General features: G+C 36.5%; 2 protein-coding genes across 5 annotated transcripts in view; both read left to right on the forward strand.

Annotated features, from left to right (window-relative positions):
• Positions 1 to 1601: 1601 nt before the first annotated feature.
• On the forward strand, positions 1602 to 8474 carry LOC137400072 (protein-arginine-phosphatase-like). Of its 2 annotated transcripts, none has more exons than XM_068086381.1 (6): positions 1602 to 1718; positions 6430 to 6506; positions 6611 to 6730; positions 7415 to 7476; positions 7748 to 7853; positions 8200 to 8474. In XM_068086381.1, the coding sequence occupies exons 2-6, from the start codon at positions 6450 to 6452 to the stop codon at positions 8296 to 8298; spliced, it is 444 nt and encodes a 147-aa protein (XP_067942482.1). In that variant the 5' UTR covers positions 1602 to 1718; positions 6430 to 6449; the 3' UTR covers positions 8299 to 8474. The 2 variants fall into 2 exon arrangements, with proteins under 2 accessions (XP_067942482.1, XP_067942481.1); XM_068086380.1 differs by having other exon boundaries at positions 1641 to 1816.
• A 470-nt stretch (positions 8475 to 8944) lies between these two features.
• The window catches only part of LOC137401178 (protein kintoun-like), a 31880-nt gene continuing 23411 nt past the window's right edge, over positions 8945 to 17413 (forward strand). For all 3 annotated transcript variants that reach the window (XM_068087561.1, XM_068087562.1, XM_068087563.1), the window contains exons 1-4: positions 8945 to 9169; positions 9895 to 10057; positions 13221 to 13351; positions 14593 to 14825. In XM_068087561.1, the coding sequence (XP_067943662.1) occupies positions 8950 to 9169; positions 9895 to 10057; positions 13221 to 13351; positions 14593 to 14825 (747 nt within the window). In that variant the 5' untranslated portion in view covers positions 8945 to 8949. The remainder of the gene's footprint in view (positions 9170 to 9894; positions 10058 to 13220; positions 13352 to 14592; positions 14826 to 17413) is intronic.

A 17413-nucleotide genomic window follows, 5' to 3' on the forward strand; every position in this document is an offset into this window, starting at 1 on the left:
TGTTTGATTATATAATTGATAAAACTGTCAGTGACGTAGTGTTGGTTAAAAGCTAGTAACACCTGTTCTATTGCTCGGAATTGAGAAATCTTTTTTTTTATTTGCTGCTGATAAAGTTTGCTATCAATCTAACATAGGTCCAACAATTTCAGTATCAAAAAACTGCTTGTGAGCTGCTACGAAACATGAAAAACAATTTTGATAAAAAAAAAGTTCACAGAATTATTAGAAATTGTGGTCAGTAGAATTTTTAAAGGTGCACAAAAAGTTATATCACATTGTAGCCTGGAATGTCTTTGTTATGCTGCAAAAAACAAATCAAGATTATTTTGAAAAGAACTCTAGTTATACTCAATTTTGTGTAGCTCTATTTTAATTGTAAGGCTAGTGAAAAATTAATTGGGCTGGGGGAGCAGTCAACCAATAACTAATTAGTCCTGAATGGGTTAACATATAACAACATTTACCACTTTAACTTTCAAACTACATATTATGAAAAGTGTTTTGTGTAATTGAAATAAATGAAGAGAAGAGAGAAAATAAAAACAACGGTAAATGTTTTCAAGCTTTTTCAAACAACTACCACATTTAAACTTCATATCATGAGAGAAGTTTTTTGTTAAAATGAATTAAGAAGAAAAATGAAACTGCAAATGTGTTTAAATGTAAAATAATTAGCAAGTAATGCTAAATATAATCTGTTTAGCTATGATTACATGTAAAATAAAAAATTATTGTAATCATAGCTAATTTTTATTACTTTATTTAATAAATAAAGTAATTCACAACTACTTTTTTATTACTTTATTTAATAAATAAAGTAATAAAAAGTCTATTTTGTTTTTAAATAATTTTAATTTAGTATAATTAAGTATAATTTATTTTTATCTAACATATAACAACATTTGCCACTCTAACTTTCAAACTTTTTGCTTGCTTACATCAAGCAAAGATGTCCACTAACTAGTGGACATCTTTGCTTCAAGCTAGTCTATGTATTTGATTGATATGTATTGAAATCTAATATTACATGCAAGGGCTGTTTGTGAACTGAGGTGACAATGAATCACTCTATCACCATACAATGTCAATACTATCTGTTGATGGCAGTCGATTAGCTTCCCATCACACCAATGTAATACAACCCCAGTATGACTATCTATCTTATCTATGAGACTTTGAATAACCAATGATATACAGCCCCTCATGCGTGGGGCTGTATATCATTGGAGTAACTGATTGCATTAACTCACTTACTTAACACCATCTATTCAGTGCCTTTGCAATGCATGTAGGTATTGAATTGCTTTAAATAATGAGCATATATTAGAGTAATAAACTATAATCATCATTTCTTTAATATGAGCAATAATTACTGTCTTAACTGGAAATTCATGATCATTCTCATGGCTGACGTTATTGTTCTGTCGATCACTACAATTGACTAGCACAAAAAAGGGGCGTGGCCTAAACGCTCCTTGTTGGCACCGGAAACGCTAGTGTTGTTGAATGCACAGTTATCACTCTAGGGGGAGATAACTCTATGGTTTAGACTGAATCGACATATTCAATGCACTAAACCTAGCATCAAAAATAATAATCTCAGCCTAAAGAAACTGCTCACAACTATTTCAAGCGAGTACATTTAGGCCAGCGTTGAGAAAATGCTAAGGCTCATTACGCAGTCCTTCCAGTCCAACTGGAAACGTTACAGAAAAGTTCGTATCGGTTGTTTTTGCTCGTAAATACAACTACTTTTTGTTTCCATCTTGGCACAACTACATCATGGTTGTCAACGTTGTGTTTTGCTGCACTGGTGAGTTGTTTTATTGTATGAGTAAAAAGTGGGAGTATGATAAATGATATACAACCCCCACATTGGGGGGCTGTATATCATTGGCAGGCTCATACATTGCAGGCTCAGTATCTCTCTGACAAGTTATTTGTTCCTTTGCAGGAGGGTGAAACCAAACCTTTTTTTAGATATTTGCGAGAGTCGCTCAAATGATGGTGGAATCATTCCTGAACTGAGAGGGGGTGATATGGTGGCTAAAACACCAATTGAAAAAGCTAATGCACTAAACCAACAATTTCAATCTGTTTTTACTTTGGATAAAAATGATTGCTTACCTGCAATAGCTTCACCTCGTTTTAAAGACACTAATCCCATAGAAATAACTGAAATTGGTGTACTTAAACTATTGAATGGTGTAAAAGTTGGCAAGGCTGGGGGTCCTGACAACATAAAAGGAATTACATTAAAAACTTTTTTGCATTTTCTTGCTCGGCCACTCACAAATATTTTTCAATATTCAATAAACACAGCGAAATTACCTTCAGTGTGGAAACATGCAAAAGTAGTGCCTATTTATAAGAAAGGTTCAAGGCATGATCCGGCCAACTATAGGCCAGTATCATTAACCAGCGTATGTTGTAAGTTATTGGAACATATTATCCATTCCCACATAAGTGCCCACCTAGATAAATATGATATCCTTACAGATGTGCAGCACGGATTTCGTGCTAAACGATCCTGTGAAACACAGCTTATTTGCACAATAGATGATCTAGCTAAGAACTTTGATAGAAATTTGATTACAGATATAATAATACTAGACTTTTTTAAAGCATTTGATTGTGTGAATCATCGAAAACTGGTCTATAAAATTTGAAATTATGGAATACACGATCAAGTCTTAAACTGGATAACATCTTTTTTAGAGAATAGAACTCAAGTAGTCGAGGTAGAAAATGAACTGTCAAATATTGTGTCCGTAACTTCTGGTGTGCCGCAGGGTTCGGTGCTCGGACCATTGTTGTTTTTACTTTTTATTAATGACCTTCCTGATAAGGTAAATTCTCAGTGTAGACTTTTTGCAGATGATGCCCTGGTATATGCCACAAGAGATCAAGCCAATACATTGCAACAAGATATACATTCACTTGAGGCTTGGGCGAATCTCTGGCAGATGAGTTTTAATCCAAAGAAATGTTACCACCTTTCAGTGGGAAAATCCCATCTCATGTCAAATAAAGATACTTCTTTTTTCTTATGTGCCCAAAAACTAGAAAGCATCTTATCTAATCCGTATTTCGGAGTAGAGCTCCAGAGTGACTTAAAATGGAATAAACACATTTGCAAAATTGAATCTAAAGGGAAGCGATTAATTGGGATGCTTAGAAGGGTACTCCGAGATGCGGATGCTCGAACTAGAAAGGCTGCATATACATCCTTGGTAAGACCAGGCCTTGAATATGGGTGCGTGGTTTGGGATCCACATCTTAAAAAAGATATTTTATCATTAGAGCAGACACAAAACCTAGCACTGAGATTTATTTTCAAGAAAAAAGGAATTACTAGTTTCACTAATTTAAAAGAGAATACCTCTTTTGAATCGCTGGAGGAGAGACGATCCAGACTGCGTAAAAATATTTTTGGTAGAATCGTCTGAGGCGATATTGATATAAATGTGGGAGTTAAAGTCAGGGAAAGTGGTTCTGATAAAGAGGGAAGGCCTCCTGCATTGTCTACTCGATTTGGGAAGTATTACTTGCCCCACATTAATACCGATCAGTTAAGATATTCTTTTTGGCCTCGGACGATGAGGGAAGTTCGTGCCGAGGTTGAATAGCTAGCTTGCTCTTTTTAAGCTGAGTTCCGCTATTTTGTTTTTTACCTCCATTGGAGGGTCTTTTGCAGAAAATTTTTATCTGATCTGATCTGATTGGTATGATTACTTATGAGTACAGTAAAAAATATCTAAGGCAAATCAAATAGTATTTTTACTGTGCAGGTTCTCAAGTATACCGATCTACCAACAGGTAAAATTGCATATTATTCTACAATGAGACCCACCTTAGAATATGCTTCTCAGGTGTGGGATCCTTGCCGACAAAAATAAATGACATGCCAGTCCATAGATAAGGCGGCTGAACAGTTGAAATAGAACGAGTTCTAACAGTTGAGAGAGAAAGAGGTTTGGCAGACGAAGGAGAAAGAGGCAGAGTCATTGGAGATGTTTTCTTTTATAGATGTTCTTTTTATATGTTTTCTTTTATAGATGTTTTTTTATATGTTTTCTTTTATATTTTTCTGTTAGTTTGTTAGTTGTTTAGGCGCTCATTTTATCTTCTTTATTCAGTTTCTGTTTCTTGGTGTGATGTACTGGTTTGAAATGATGACTAACTGCTGTTATTTTGGTCATAGTAGAAGTTGGCAGGGCTATGTACGTGTCAAAGCCTTTTAATGCCATGCCAATTGAAGCATCTTCTCTGATGTATTTCTTTTACTGGAAGTTTTTAATCTGTTTGTTGATGCTTCAATAATTTTTTTTTCAGATGGTTCTTTGATGTACCAAGTGTTTTGTTCGTTACAGTTTTGCGTATATGCGCTATAGTTCAGGCGTTGCTCCCTTCTGGTATTTGAATTTGCTAATATCCTCATGCAACAAAATGCTAAAGCTAAACAGTACAAACCACATAGTACCCATGGTGAAAAAATAGAAGAAAATTTATTTTTAATTAGCAGTATCTTTCTTTTGTATTGATATTGTTTGTGATGTCTTCTGGAAACATTTTCTTAGCGACATACAGGCATACATAGGAATGCGATAATAATATTGTCACTTTAAATGTAGCGCATTAATGTGCCTAACAAGGGTTACATTTGCGGAACAACAAAAGTTTTTTATGTGAACAACTATATTATGTAACAAGACCAACAATAAAAAGTTATCTTGAAGATATTTTTGCATAACTTTGTTTGCCCAAATATGTTTTAAGGTTAAGCTATATCTGATGGTACATCAGATGGTTTGTGTTGTATATGTATTATCCTTTGCTGGAGCACTTTTATCGCAGCCTTGCGCAAGCTTGCTGCAGTTTGTAAAGACCTCGATTGCGAATGCTGTTTTACGTCTAGAGCCTTGAAAGAGTCAATTGAAAAAGCCTGAAAGTACCAATCAGCTCATTTTGTCACGTGACTTAATGAGTCATGCCTACTCACTGTTTAGAATTCTGAATGTTCCTTATCATTCTCATTGAACCAAGAAGTTGTAACCTTTTTTGTTCCTCACTATAAATGGAAATTTTTTCACCATGGCTTGTTAACAGATTGTCATTGGGTAAATAAGTTTTTAAAAATTTAGAGCCTAACGAGCTGGTCAAACCAGACCTTATAGACTCCACGCTGAACTCAGATCATATAGCTAGCCAGTTCTCTAGCGTCTCTGTTTTACACATCTTTGTATGTCGGCACTTATATTTATTTCTTGACTCATTCAGAAAGAGACCTGAACTAGTTTTGCCTAAAGATATTTAAAAAGCAATTTGCAACTTCACACAATATAAATCGAGCTAAGTGGTGGATTTAGAAATATTTTTTTCAGTTTTTTCATTACCAGTAGAAGTATCTAAAGAGACCATCGTCTGGTGACACCTACCCGTGTCACAATTGTATGTGACACGGGTACCGAATGTTGTAGTATTTTATACCGTTATGTATGTTTTATCTACGAGTATGAGTAGGTGAAACTGGGTCATATGAGAAAAACAAACGTTTTATCTTTGATTGTTTTTATTATTTGGTCACCATATTTCATTCTATTACAAGTAGTCCTCGACCAGTTTAATCCATCACAGATTGATTGTTTGTTTTTTTCTGTGCTCACATGTATTCAATGTACGAAATCGTGGATTTACTATTAAATGTGAATAAAAACACCCTGTTGTATTTTAATTTTGCTTTTTCTGTCTGAGTGCCATTGTTGGTTGAATAGGAAGTAAAGACTAATATTGGTGAGATGACATACCGTTAGATATCATAGAAAGTAAGAAGATACGATAACTATTTTATTAAATGTACGCTTTAGTTGTAGTTTGCCGTCAGCACACTAACTTGACTCATAATCTAGTAACAGTTCTGTTTGAATACGGTGTTATTGACATATAAGTCGTTAAAATGGCTCTAAAATGGTAAGTTTATCAGTTCTTGTGTATTAGTCTTGAAATCACCAGCAAAAATAATTTAAAAGAAAAAGTACTAACTGGTATCTATCAAGATTCATCGACTTCAACAAAATATTCATGTTCATCAAATTTATTGAAAGTTCATTTTTACATTCAAGATCTTTGGTAACATCAATTCCTGCTGTGAAAGCGCGCGGAATAGCTGTTATTTTTAAACCTTTCTCTATAACATTAATTAAAGAGAAGCAGTCAATGCCGCAGCTTATTACGTATCGTAACGTATATTAAACAAATGCAACAGCCTTTGATGTTTGTTCATTTTGCTATTTGTACTTAACGTAAATTTGGTCGAGAAAAGTTTTTGTTCAATAAATCTTTAGTGAAAATTCTTTGTTAGCTTATGGCCACCTAATACTTTCTCAGGCTTATAGAAAAACCTCAGTCCATTTTATATCTTGATAGGGAACACGTGTCGCTCTCCCATGGCAGAAGGAATCTTGAAAGATCTGATGAGCAAGTATTTATCGCATGTTCCAGATGTAAGATGTTCATTTTTAGTTGTTGCTACAGTTCATTCTTTAGAAAGCTGAATCTATTGTCATTTCAAACCTCTTGTATGACAGGATGTTGTACCTTTTTGTAGGGGGAAATTATAGTAAGTAGCGCTGGTATCTGTGCGAAGGAAGGAGACCCTATTAACCCCCATAGTATCACTTGTTTGTCAAAGCATAACATCAGCCACTCAGAGATGTCATCGACTCAAGTGAGCATTGTCAAGTTCACAGCACTCCTAAATATAAGTGTATATGAAGCTTGCTAGTTTCAAACACGCCACACCCAATATTTTTATATACATGTAATCTGTAATAGAGAGACCACAATTATATTAACAAACAAGAATGACTCATATTTCCAGTAGCTCTTATATTTATTGTTGCATTATACGCTATTTGAAATAGGACAAAGTTCCCTACAAAATGATACCAATAATTTTATAACTAAAGACGAGGTAATCCTTTTAAAGCTCAAATCAAACACAGGTCTTACATGTACCTAAAATGCCGTATAACTCAAATTCTGAGAGGTTTTGTATCTACTACCAGTTTCTGGTTTGTGTTTCCAGAAGAAATACATATATGTTTTGATGTCTGTGTAAATTACTTAACCAATGCTTGATTAGCGTAGTAGTGTTGGTCTTATAGCAATGGTCAGATCTATCACTGTAGAGTTGGCAAATATATCATTAATTATATACATTTTAAGTAAAAGCAGGCTTTTGGTTTCTTTATTTTTATGGCTTTTAAAATTTTGATTGTTGGCTTCATGTCGAACTACGAATGAACCAAGAGTTTACATACGAGTTTATACCAGCTCCTATACCAGCATATTAAGTAAACCTCACTCGCAACCAACTTCTACTCACTGTCAGCTGTCCTTTTATTTTTAGCTGACGCGGTCCATAGTAGACAGCGCGGATTATGTACTGTGCATGACTGAGAGTCACCTGGGGTAAGTTGACTATGACTCACTATGTACTGTGCATGACTGAGAGTCACTTGGGGTAAGTTGACCATGACTTAGCGCGTGAACAAGTCTAGTAGCGATAGGAATAGTTGGGAGCAGTGAACTTTCGACTATGTCTAAGTTATTTCGTGTAGTATCAGGTATTAGTATCAGGTGTAGCATATCCATTTTATCATGGCGGTCATTTGATATATCTCACTTATTATCTTATGGTGATACCGACGCTCATTTCTCACAAGTGTCATCCTGATGCTAGGAATGCTGAGAGAATGAGATCAAGTTCTTATACCAAGACACAAGTACGGCTCCTAGGCAGTTTTGGGGAAGGAGTGCAAGCGGAGACAATTCCTGATCCTTATGGAGTGAGTTTGTACACAACATAGGAGAATCTCCTGTCGTCTCTTTTTTACCTGAACCTGTCGTGGTAGTACTAATGCAGTGATAGCACTGTTCTAGCGCTGTTCACTGGCAGTAATAGTTCTGGTACTTTGTACTAGGAGTGATAGTTTTGGTACATTGTACTAGGAGTGATAGTCATAGCTGGTTACCAGGCTGGTTATGCTGCCGCAGAGTCGTCTGCTGAGACTATCTAACAAGCTTTACAAAAAGTATATAAAGGTATACTCAGCCCATTGATAGCATCATTTGCGTCATTCCTACTGTATTTGAAAAAGAACTGATAGCAATATAAAGCTTCTACTTTTGTAGGAAGACCTTGAGACGTATGAGAAGACATTTGAAAAGCTTCGGTTTCATAGCAGAAAATTCATGGACTCTGTTTTGTTGAGACTTTACCCGCCTATATAACTGTTCACTTGTGAAATGTTATACGTTTCTGCTCATTTATTCTAGTCCCCAGCTCACAATGTATTTGTAAGTATTTTGGCGTTTATTTGCTATCATCATACACTGTTAAGTCAAACAAGGCTTATCTGCGTATCATGCACAAATATAAATTATAGAGAGGTCAATAAAATCCCTGAAAAAGCAAAGGGATTGGCAACTAATTGTAATGAGAAGGCAACTCCTAATGCCGAATATCCAGGCACTAACACCGCCCATGACATAAAGGAAGCGCCAAAAGGAGGTTGGAGATATCACTGGGACAACATTCCAAATAAAGATCGGCGTTGCAACTTGTAAAAAAGCTAGCGTATTGTGATAGATGTCAATTGATTGAAACTTTCTTTGGAATTTTGTAGTTGGTTGGCATCGTTGCAAGTAACAAAGCGAGCTTCCAGAAAAATCTAGATATGTAGTTGTCATGGTGCACTGCGTTGTGACCGTGCTCCGTTTGTAGCCTTAGATTTTTTAAAACCACTCGTCATGATCGCTGCAATTTAGCAATCTCAACACAGCTTTGGTCGCTTGAGCTATAACAAAATTCCAGCTTAAGATTTTATTTTCACGCCAGTCCATTCATTAGTTTATTTTCACAATCGTAAGATTTACGCTACAATGGCATCTTCTCGTGAAGATAGATGGAAAGACCTTGATGTGACTAAAGAAGAAGTAGATAAAATAGGAAAAGCTTTAAAAGATGAAAAGTTCAGAAAAATGTTTGTGGAATATGCTGAAGAGATATCAGATCCCAAAAACCGGGAGATTTATGAAAAAGAAATAGCTCAAATGGAAGCAGAAAAGGGCATGGATGTACAATTTATTCACCCTAAGCCTGGTAAGAGGTTACTACATTTGATTAGTGATTTATACTAGCAGTGAGTTAGTTCTTTCTGACAGTAGTAGCCTGTGTCTGTTGCTAGATGTGCTTTTAAGAGTATTTTCATATTTCAACTAGAGGAAGAAAAGTTGATCTACTACTAGAGGAAGAAAGTGTATTATCTTCGTTATGGACACGATCTTAGCAAAAAGACTGAACAGTCCTGCCTTTCGATACAATGCTCTTGAAGCTCAAGCTGATCCATGCAATTAAACCAATTTCTTAAAGTTCTTTTTTGTCGACTTTTAAATCATTTAATTTTTTTTAACTGCTCGTTTGATCAGCCCCGTTTTTTATGTGGTGATTGAATTTATCAGTCATCATTGAATTTTGATTTGTGAAGTCGTACCTTCTTAGTAATAGTACACACAGAGATGAATATTTCTTAGCAGTGAAATGGCCTTAGTTGTATGTCTCAAAGTAGAGAGCCTTTGGCTCATTCACACAAATATGTGTTAATAGTATGGTTTTTGTTTCTTGGTTATTTGAGTAACCTTCAAGTTTTTCTCAGCATGCAAATCATGATCTTATTTTTACATTTTATTAACTGAAGAAAATAGTTATCAATGAATGGCAGGTGCTGTCATCAGACTTTTAGGCTCGCTTGATCTATAGCAGTTATTTTACAGTTTGCTAAAAACCTGTTCATCTCTTTTAACTCATGCTGTACAGTATGTTCTTAGGTCATGTACTAAAAGTGAAAACCAAATCACCAGGAAGCTATGATTTTGCTAAGACATTTATCAACATTTGTCAGAACGAGTTCATTGATCGCCCATCAAATGAAAAGAAAACTCAGTCAAATGGGAAAATGGGTCTGCAGTGGAGCATTCCTCACAGTTTCAGGTGTGCAGACAGAAACCATTTCTGAATTGCTTTATTTTCTAATGTTAATAGGCCCACATCGTAGAGTGTTTGATGCTGAGTCGTAAAGAATAATAGCCTAATTGTGTATGCTTTAACTCAAGATGTTTATCAGTGCAAAACTAGTTTGTCTGTTTTTTTAGAACAGCAAATAAACACTCATTCCCTTCTTAAAGTGCAAATAATAGAATAATTTAGTTGATAAAAGACTTTTTAAAATGTGCTACCTGCCTTCCACAATCTGGCTGAGCAAAATCTTTCTCAAACAAGTATTTTATTGAACTGTTTTCTTTAATATTGGCTGTAAATGAAAGTTTGAGCTCAGCTCAGTCAGTATCTTTTACCATAACAATGAACCAAAATACCATAATAATAATATGATGCATTACATACCATAAAACCTCTATTTGAACGCCACCTTTATTTGACCATCACTGTAGGAGAAGGGTTGAAAAATGGAATGCCACCCTTTAATTTAATTTAATGCCACCTCCATTTTACTGCCACTTTGACATTCTTAGATTTTTATGAACCCGCAATAACAAGTGCTCAGTAAAAATTTGTTCACGAAATGGTACTAATAATGACTCGGTTACATCAATAACATACCGGTAATTCTTTCATTGTTGCAGTTTGTATCGAAAGTCCATTTTTTAACTCCAAAGCTTTACAGATTTCCATTAAAACTTTGAAAGCAACACAACAGAAATCATTAAGAACTGTATCAAGCTAATAGTCGTTTCTTTTTCAACGTGGTCTTGTTTTTTAACGTATGTGAGAAACCATTTAACATTTACGAATTTTGAAGCTAAATATTGTGCTTTAGCGAGCATGCGACTAAAGGTTTATCATTATTTCTGTGAAAAGTATTTTAAATAGCAACACGTAAAAGTTTTGCTATGCCAAATAATTGTTTGGACGCTAATATTGACTAGTTCAGCAGTGCAAAAGAAAAGTTGAGGTCAGCAGGCACTGCGGAAACTATTGAACAGGAATGCAATCGAAACACAACTGGCTGAGCAAATGATGCAAATATTTTTGTTTCAAAAATGCTAGTTTTTGTTTCTGCATATATTATAAATATGGTTTATTTACGTTACTTGCTTTTTAATATATATTTGTAGCATTTGATAGATTATTATAGGCCTATATACAACTTATCAATTTGCAGATTTATACCATAGTAGTTGATAACATCATTGCAGTTATATAACCTTGGCTTACATTGGAATGATGCTCATAACTCCTCTTCTATTGCACATAAAAAGCCACTTTTGGCTGCAAACTGTAACAAACATCAATGAGTGCAATGAACTTTTATGCAACCTTATTAAATATAGTTATAAAATAAAAGTATGCCTTCACCTTAAGAATAAAATAAAAAATTGAAAGCTCCAATGAATCGCAACACAGGCTACAAGATCATTATAGGTTAATTGCAAGCAATAAATATCAACTAGTAGAGATATTACCCAGCTTCCTAATGCATATTTATTTAGAGATCTAAGACAAGTTGGAGGTAAGTTATCGTAGATTTATTGCATCCATAAAGGTAAATGTCACTTGCCCTAAGGCGAAAATATCGATTGCCTAAAATATAAACAACATTCACTTCATCCGCAAAAGAGTTAAATTTATTTTCCCTAAGTTCTGGAAAGCTATTTGAAAAATACTCGCCACCCTTTATTTGAATGTCATTTCTAATAAAGGCCATTCTAGGGGAATGGTTGAAAAATGGAGCGCCATGGCGTTCAAATAGAGGTTTTTGCTGTAATAATATGGTAATGAAATGACTCACATTTTTGTTACGCCAATGTTATTATAACAGCATCGATTTTTATTCGGAGTTCTGCTCCTGGGTAACCGTAACGACTGTACAGCCTCGGGAGTAGGAGGGTATTTTGAGCCATATTATGAGTCCGTATTATGAGTCCATATTAGTAGTACGTATTAGTAGTCTGTATTAGTAGTATGTATTAGTAGTACGTATTAGTAGTCTGTATTAGTAGTACGTATTAGTAGTCTGTATTAGTAGTCTGTATTAGTAGCCTGTATTAGTAGTCTGTATTAGTAGTCTGTATTAGTAGCCTGTATTAGTAGTCTGTATTAGTAGTCTGTATTAGTAGTACGTATTAGTAGTCTGTATTAGTAGTCTCTATTAGTAGCCTGTATTAGTAGTACGTATTAGTAGTACGTATTAGTAGTCTGTATTAGTAGTCTGTATTAGTAGTCTGTATTAGTAGTACGTATTAGTAGTACGTATTAGTAGTCTGTATTAGTAGTCTGTATTAGTAGTACGTATTAGTAGTACATATTAGTAGTACGTATTAGTAGTCTGTATTAGTAGTCTGTATTAGTAGTCTGTATTAGTAGTACGTATTAGTAGTCTGTATTAGTAGTCTGTATTAGTAGTACGTATTAGTAGTACGTATTAGTAGTACGTATTAGTAGTCTGTATTAGTAGTCTGTATTAGTAGTACGTATTAGTAGTACGTATTAGTAGTACGTATTAGTAGTCTGTATTAGTAGTCTGTATTAGTAGTCTGTATTAGTAGTGCGTATTAGTAGTACGTATTAGTAGTACGTATTAGTAGTTCGTATTAGTAGTCCATATAACTTCTACATTATACTGTATGTTGTCAAACATAGTTACACAGTGTGTACAGAGTGTGTGTGTACTTATTGTCAGTTTAAGTATTACTAGCAATACTGTTGTATTATAAACACAATGATCAGTCAGTAGAAATTATATCTGACATTAGTTTAGTTCTAATGCAAAAAAATATTCATAAAAAATGTTTGGATCATTTTGCATTATTACATGTAGTAATAATTGGGCTCACTCAGCCTTTACAAGCTGATATCTCGTGGCAGTCACTCGCATGCATTGTAACTATAGCAGTTATTTTAGACTACATGTAAATAATTACTGCACTGTTTTTACTGTTGAATTTTGAGGTTATTAGCTGGAGAGCTTTATTTGAAGAATGCTCATGCATGATCTGCTAGAACTTTTCATAACTCGGTATTACCAGTTGCATGTCTAATTCAACAGTAATATCTACACAAATTTGTTCTGAACTATTGAAGACTATCCCATCCATGATTGTGTATTGTTTGCATGCGAGCAGAATGTGTTTTACAGCCCTGCCAGGGAAGACTTGGACAAAAAAGGAGAAAAGTGTGCAGTTTACGATGTTGTTTTTCATCCAGACACATACAAGCTGTCTGAAAATCCCTCTTTTCTGAAACTGCTTCATGACACTGCACTGGACGGTAGGTGAACAGAGGGTGGGCAGGGTCAGGGGTGGATAGAGTCAAGGGTGGATAAGGTCAGCTGCGAGATGTTACAATCAGTCGTATTTTTGTGTGAATCTTTCACGTTCCATAATATAATTTTTGCATATTTTGCTGATGTTAGCAATTTGGATGCCAGAGGCTAGGTGATGTTAGCAATTTGGGTGCCAGAGGCTAGGTGATGTTAGCAATTTAGGTGCCAGAGGCTAGGTGATGTTAGCAATTTGGGTGCCAGAGGCTAGGTGACGTTAGCAATTTGGGTGCCAGAGGCTAGGTGATGTTAGCAATTTGGGTGCCAGAGGCTAGGTGATGTTAGCAATTTGGGTGCCAGAGGCTAGGTGATGTTAGCAATTTGGGTGCCAGAGGCTAGGTGATGTTAGCAATTTGGGTGCCAGAGGCTAGGTGATGTTAGCAATTTGGGTGCCAGAGGCTAGGTGATGTTAGCAATTTGGGTGCCAGAGGCTAGGTGATGTTAGCAATTTGGGTGCCAGAGGCTAGGTGACGTTAGCAATTTGGATGCCAGAGGCTAGGTGATGTTAACAATTTGGGTGCCAGAGGCTAGGTGATGTTAGCATTTTGGGTGCCAGAGGCTAGGTGACGTTAGCAATTTGGGTGCCAGAGGCTAGGTGATTTTCGCCAACGTTGCAGGATATGTCTAGATAAACAATTAGAGCCTTGATCACTCGCAGACAAGTGGCCTATTAATGCGAGGACAGCTGCCTGGCTGCTGATTTGCTAACGCTTGTTTCTTATTGGCTAATTTTGTTAGAGCTGGTCAGCCGTGTGTACAACTACCTACAAATTCTGTTGGCATGTCTTACTGACCCTAGAATTTGGTTCTTATACAGAGAGCATCTCATCTACCAATACGTAGTCCGTTTGGCTGTTGCTTGCTCTGAATCCTCTCTATATTCTCACGTTACTTGTATGCAACCTCAGGTCGTGTCTTCTTGTGTACGGCACATCTGCGCCTTGAAATTGGACATTTTTAACCATTTTTTGCTCTCATTTCTCTTCTCTTCAATGGCCCGAATCTAAGATAATTCCCAATTGTCTCGTGTGCCTGTACATCCTTCAGTTTAGATTATGTGCTAGAGGTTAGAGGATAGAGGCTGCATCTGTAAGCATGCAATTAATGTATGAATGTAGACGATAAGGTTAACTTATAGTACAAATAGTTTGAAACTCTCCACTAGTTTTGGTGGCTTGTTGCTTTCTAGGGTTGGAGCGACAGTTTGGACTGAAGATTGACCGATCTTCAGTGGTCGAGTTCAAACAGCTAAAATTCAAAGGTCGTCCTGAGGCTACGATCATGCGCAAGAAAAAAGAGACATCGACAGATGCAGAGAACAACAATAACTCGAACAAGGAAAATGATCCGCTCGCTAATTTTCCCTATCCCTACGAAAAGGGTGTTACTTCTGAAGAACTCTCTCAGAGGAAGATCGAAGAGGTAGGAATGTCTCCGAGTTATAAGTTATTTACGGAGTTAAGTAGTATACCAGTTTACTACTGCTTCTACTCGCGCTATAGATGGTGAAATATATATAAATGCCTTATGGGTTTTTGTGTATAACTCTCATTCTAGAAGTTTTAAAGTGAAGCAGCTAGCACTTGGTTTTTTGTGGCAAAGTGAACATGCAGGTTTACCATGATGCCAAATAATTCTACTAGCTAATAGTTCTACTATTCTAGGCGACTAGTCCAACTGAATCTAGCTAAAAAAGTGTTAGGATATTCAGAGACTTGTATCGCTCGTACAGTGTATCGCTAGTACAGTAGTATCTCTAGCGCAGTAGTATCTCTAGTACAGTAGTATCTCTAGTACAGTTGTATCGCTCGTACAGTTGTATCGCTAATACAGCTGTATCGCTAGTACAGCTGTATTGCTAGTACAGCTGTATTGCTAGTACAGTTGTATCGCTAGTACAGCTGTATCGCTAGTACAGCTGTATCGCTAGTACAGTTGTATCGCTAGTACAGGTGTATCGCTAGTACAGGTGTATCGCTAGTACAGTTGTATCGCTAGTACAGTTGTATCGCTAGTACAGCTGTATCGCTAGTACAGTTGTATCGCTAGTACAGTAACATAATTGCTAGTAGGGTCGTTTGCTATTTCAATCATATCACTAGTACAGTCGTACAAGCACATTAATACAGTAGTAGCCTTAGTACAATCGCATCTCTAGTATAGTTGTATTTCTAATACAGAGGTAACCATCACAAAAGTAATTTGTGGCCAAACTGAAAGTGACTTAGTTCAAGCAACCACACATGGTCGTATTGCTAGCGCAGTCATATCTCTAGTACAACCACACATGGTCGCATCGCTAGCGCAGTCATATCTCTAGTACAACCACACATGGTCGTATCGCTAGCGCAGTCATATCTCTAGTACAACCACACATGGTCGTATCGCTAGCGCAGTCATATCTCTAGTACAGCCACACATGGTCGTATCGCTAGCGCAGTCATATTTCTAGTACAACCACACATGGTCGTATCGCTAGCGCAGTCATATCTCTAGTACAGCCACACATGGTCGTATCGCTAGCGCAGTCATATCTCTAGTACAGCTATAATTAGCTATACTCATCTAATTTTTACACAATAAACAAAATATGTCACACAAACAGATAGAAGCTGCTAACACAGGTTCCGTCGTCATATTTCTGGTATTTGCTCATTACCAATGTTTCAAGTCTAAAGTTGTCATTTGCATTATTGTATTTGTTATTTCAAGTCTGATATACAGTTTAAAGACAGTCATGACAGTGTAGGCCCTACACTGTAGGATAATAAAAGTCTTTCCATGCTATGCCGCGCTTTGTCTGCAAATACTACACTAGATTACGGGCAGAAAATCGGTCAGTGAGGCTTACGTACACTTGTTTACGTCTTAGTCAGTCTGTAGAGCCTGAGGGATGGACATAGTAAATTAAAGCTGAGTGAACCTTGTGCGTGTAGCCCCTAGCCATCTCTTAGCCGCCATCCCCTAGCAGCGCCCCTAGTAGCGCCCCTAGCAGCGCTAGCTGATTATCTGTTTAACGCGCAGTTTACGTCTTACGCTTGAGTGCAGCTTAGGTTTGCCGGCACAAGTGAAACCCCCTCGTGGCCATCCCCTATCAGCACACACGTCGTGTACCACTTCGTATGAAAGAATGATCGGTGTCCAGCTGATTGATTTCCTGCCATATTATAGTGCGTTTAGCGTTTGCTTGTTGTGACACTATGGTCGGGCATTAAGGTGCGAAGCTTATCGTGTTGCTCAAACATTTTCTGTACCATGCCAACTAATGGGATCAAATCGCGCAATGGAGAGATGCAGCCGTTGTAACAAATGGCCGTCTCTCTCATCTCATGGAAACTGACTTATTCTTTAGTCATGACTTACTGACTGGCATAGTAATATAACGTGTTTATTATTCCATACAACAACTATTATCTCTTTTTGAAAATAATGCATTTTAGAGTGGTTGTTGTTTATCATTATCCAATTCCCTTTGCAAATGCTACAGGTAAAAAATGACATTACATATTAGGAATTACAGATAATGAATATCTGACACACAGAGGTCACTATTATTTAACAAATATTAAATTATATAGTATATATACTAGCTGAATGCCCGGTGTTGCACAGGTATTAAAAAGGTCATTGATAGATGAAGTGTGAGTATTTTAACAAATCGGGATTAAGGATTAACAGGTATAATAAATATCATGTGCACAATCATTCCATTAACATAGCTATGTAGCCGTTTGGCCTTGTGGTTTAGCATGCCTGTCTGTAGACCTGGAGGTGCTGAGTTCAAATCCTGTGCAAAGTGCATTTTTCGTTCCTAAATTTTTCTTCGCTATAACTGGACCCGCAAATGCCAAACCAACAGACGAACACTGGGATGTATATCCATGAATCTCAAAGTTTGTGTGTGTCCGTACTTCAGTTTGTCCAGCCATAGCTATTAAAATGTCGAAAGGAAGACTCCGTATCGCAGCAGATTTGATCTTGGGACCATCCGTTCACCAGGCAAATGCCTT

Source organism: Watersipora subatra, chromosome 7 (assembly GCF_963576615.1).
Source record: "Watersipora subatra chromosome 7, tzWatSuba1.1, whole genome shotgun sequence".
In the NCBI taxonomy this organism is placed as follows: Eukaryota; Metazoa; Bryozoa; class Gymnolaemata; order Cheilostomatida; family Watersiporidae; genus Watersipora; species Watersipora subatra.

What these genes read in the sequence shown, in the direction of transcription:
- LOC137400072 (XM_068086380.1), top strand. Translation starts at nt 1,786, where the DNA reads ATGGTTGTCAACGTTGTGTTTTGCTGCACTG. An exon ending in CGTTGTGTTTTGCTGCACTG is followed by an intron (nt 1,817 to 6,429) that starts GTGAGTTGTTTT and finishes ATATCTTGATAG; the next exon opens with GGAACACGTGTCGCTCTCCC. An exon ending in ATGACTGAGAGTCACCTGGG is followed by an intron (nt 7,477 to 7,747) that starts GTAAGTTGACTA and finishes TCCTGATGCTAG; the next exon opens with GAATGCTGAGAGAATGAGAT.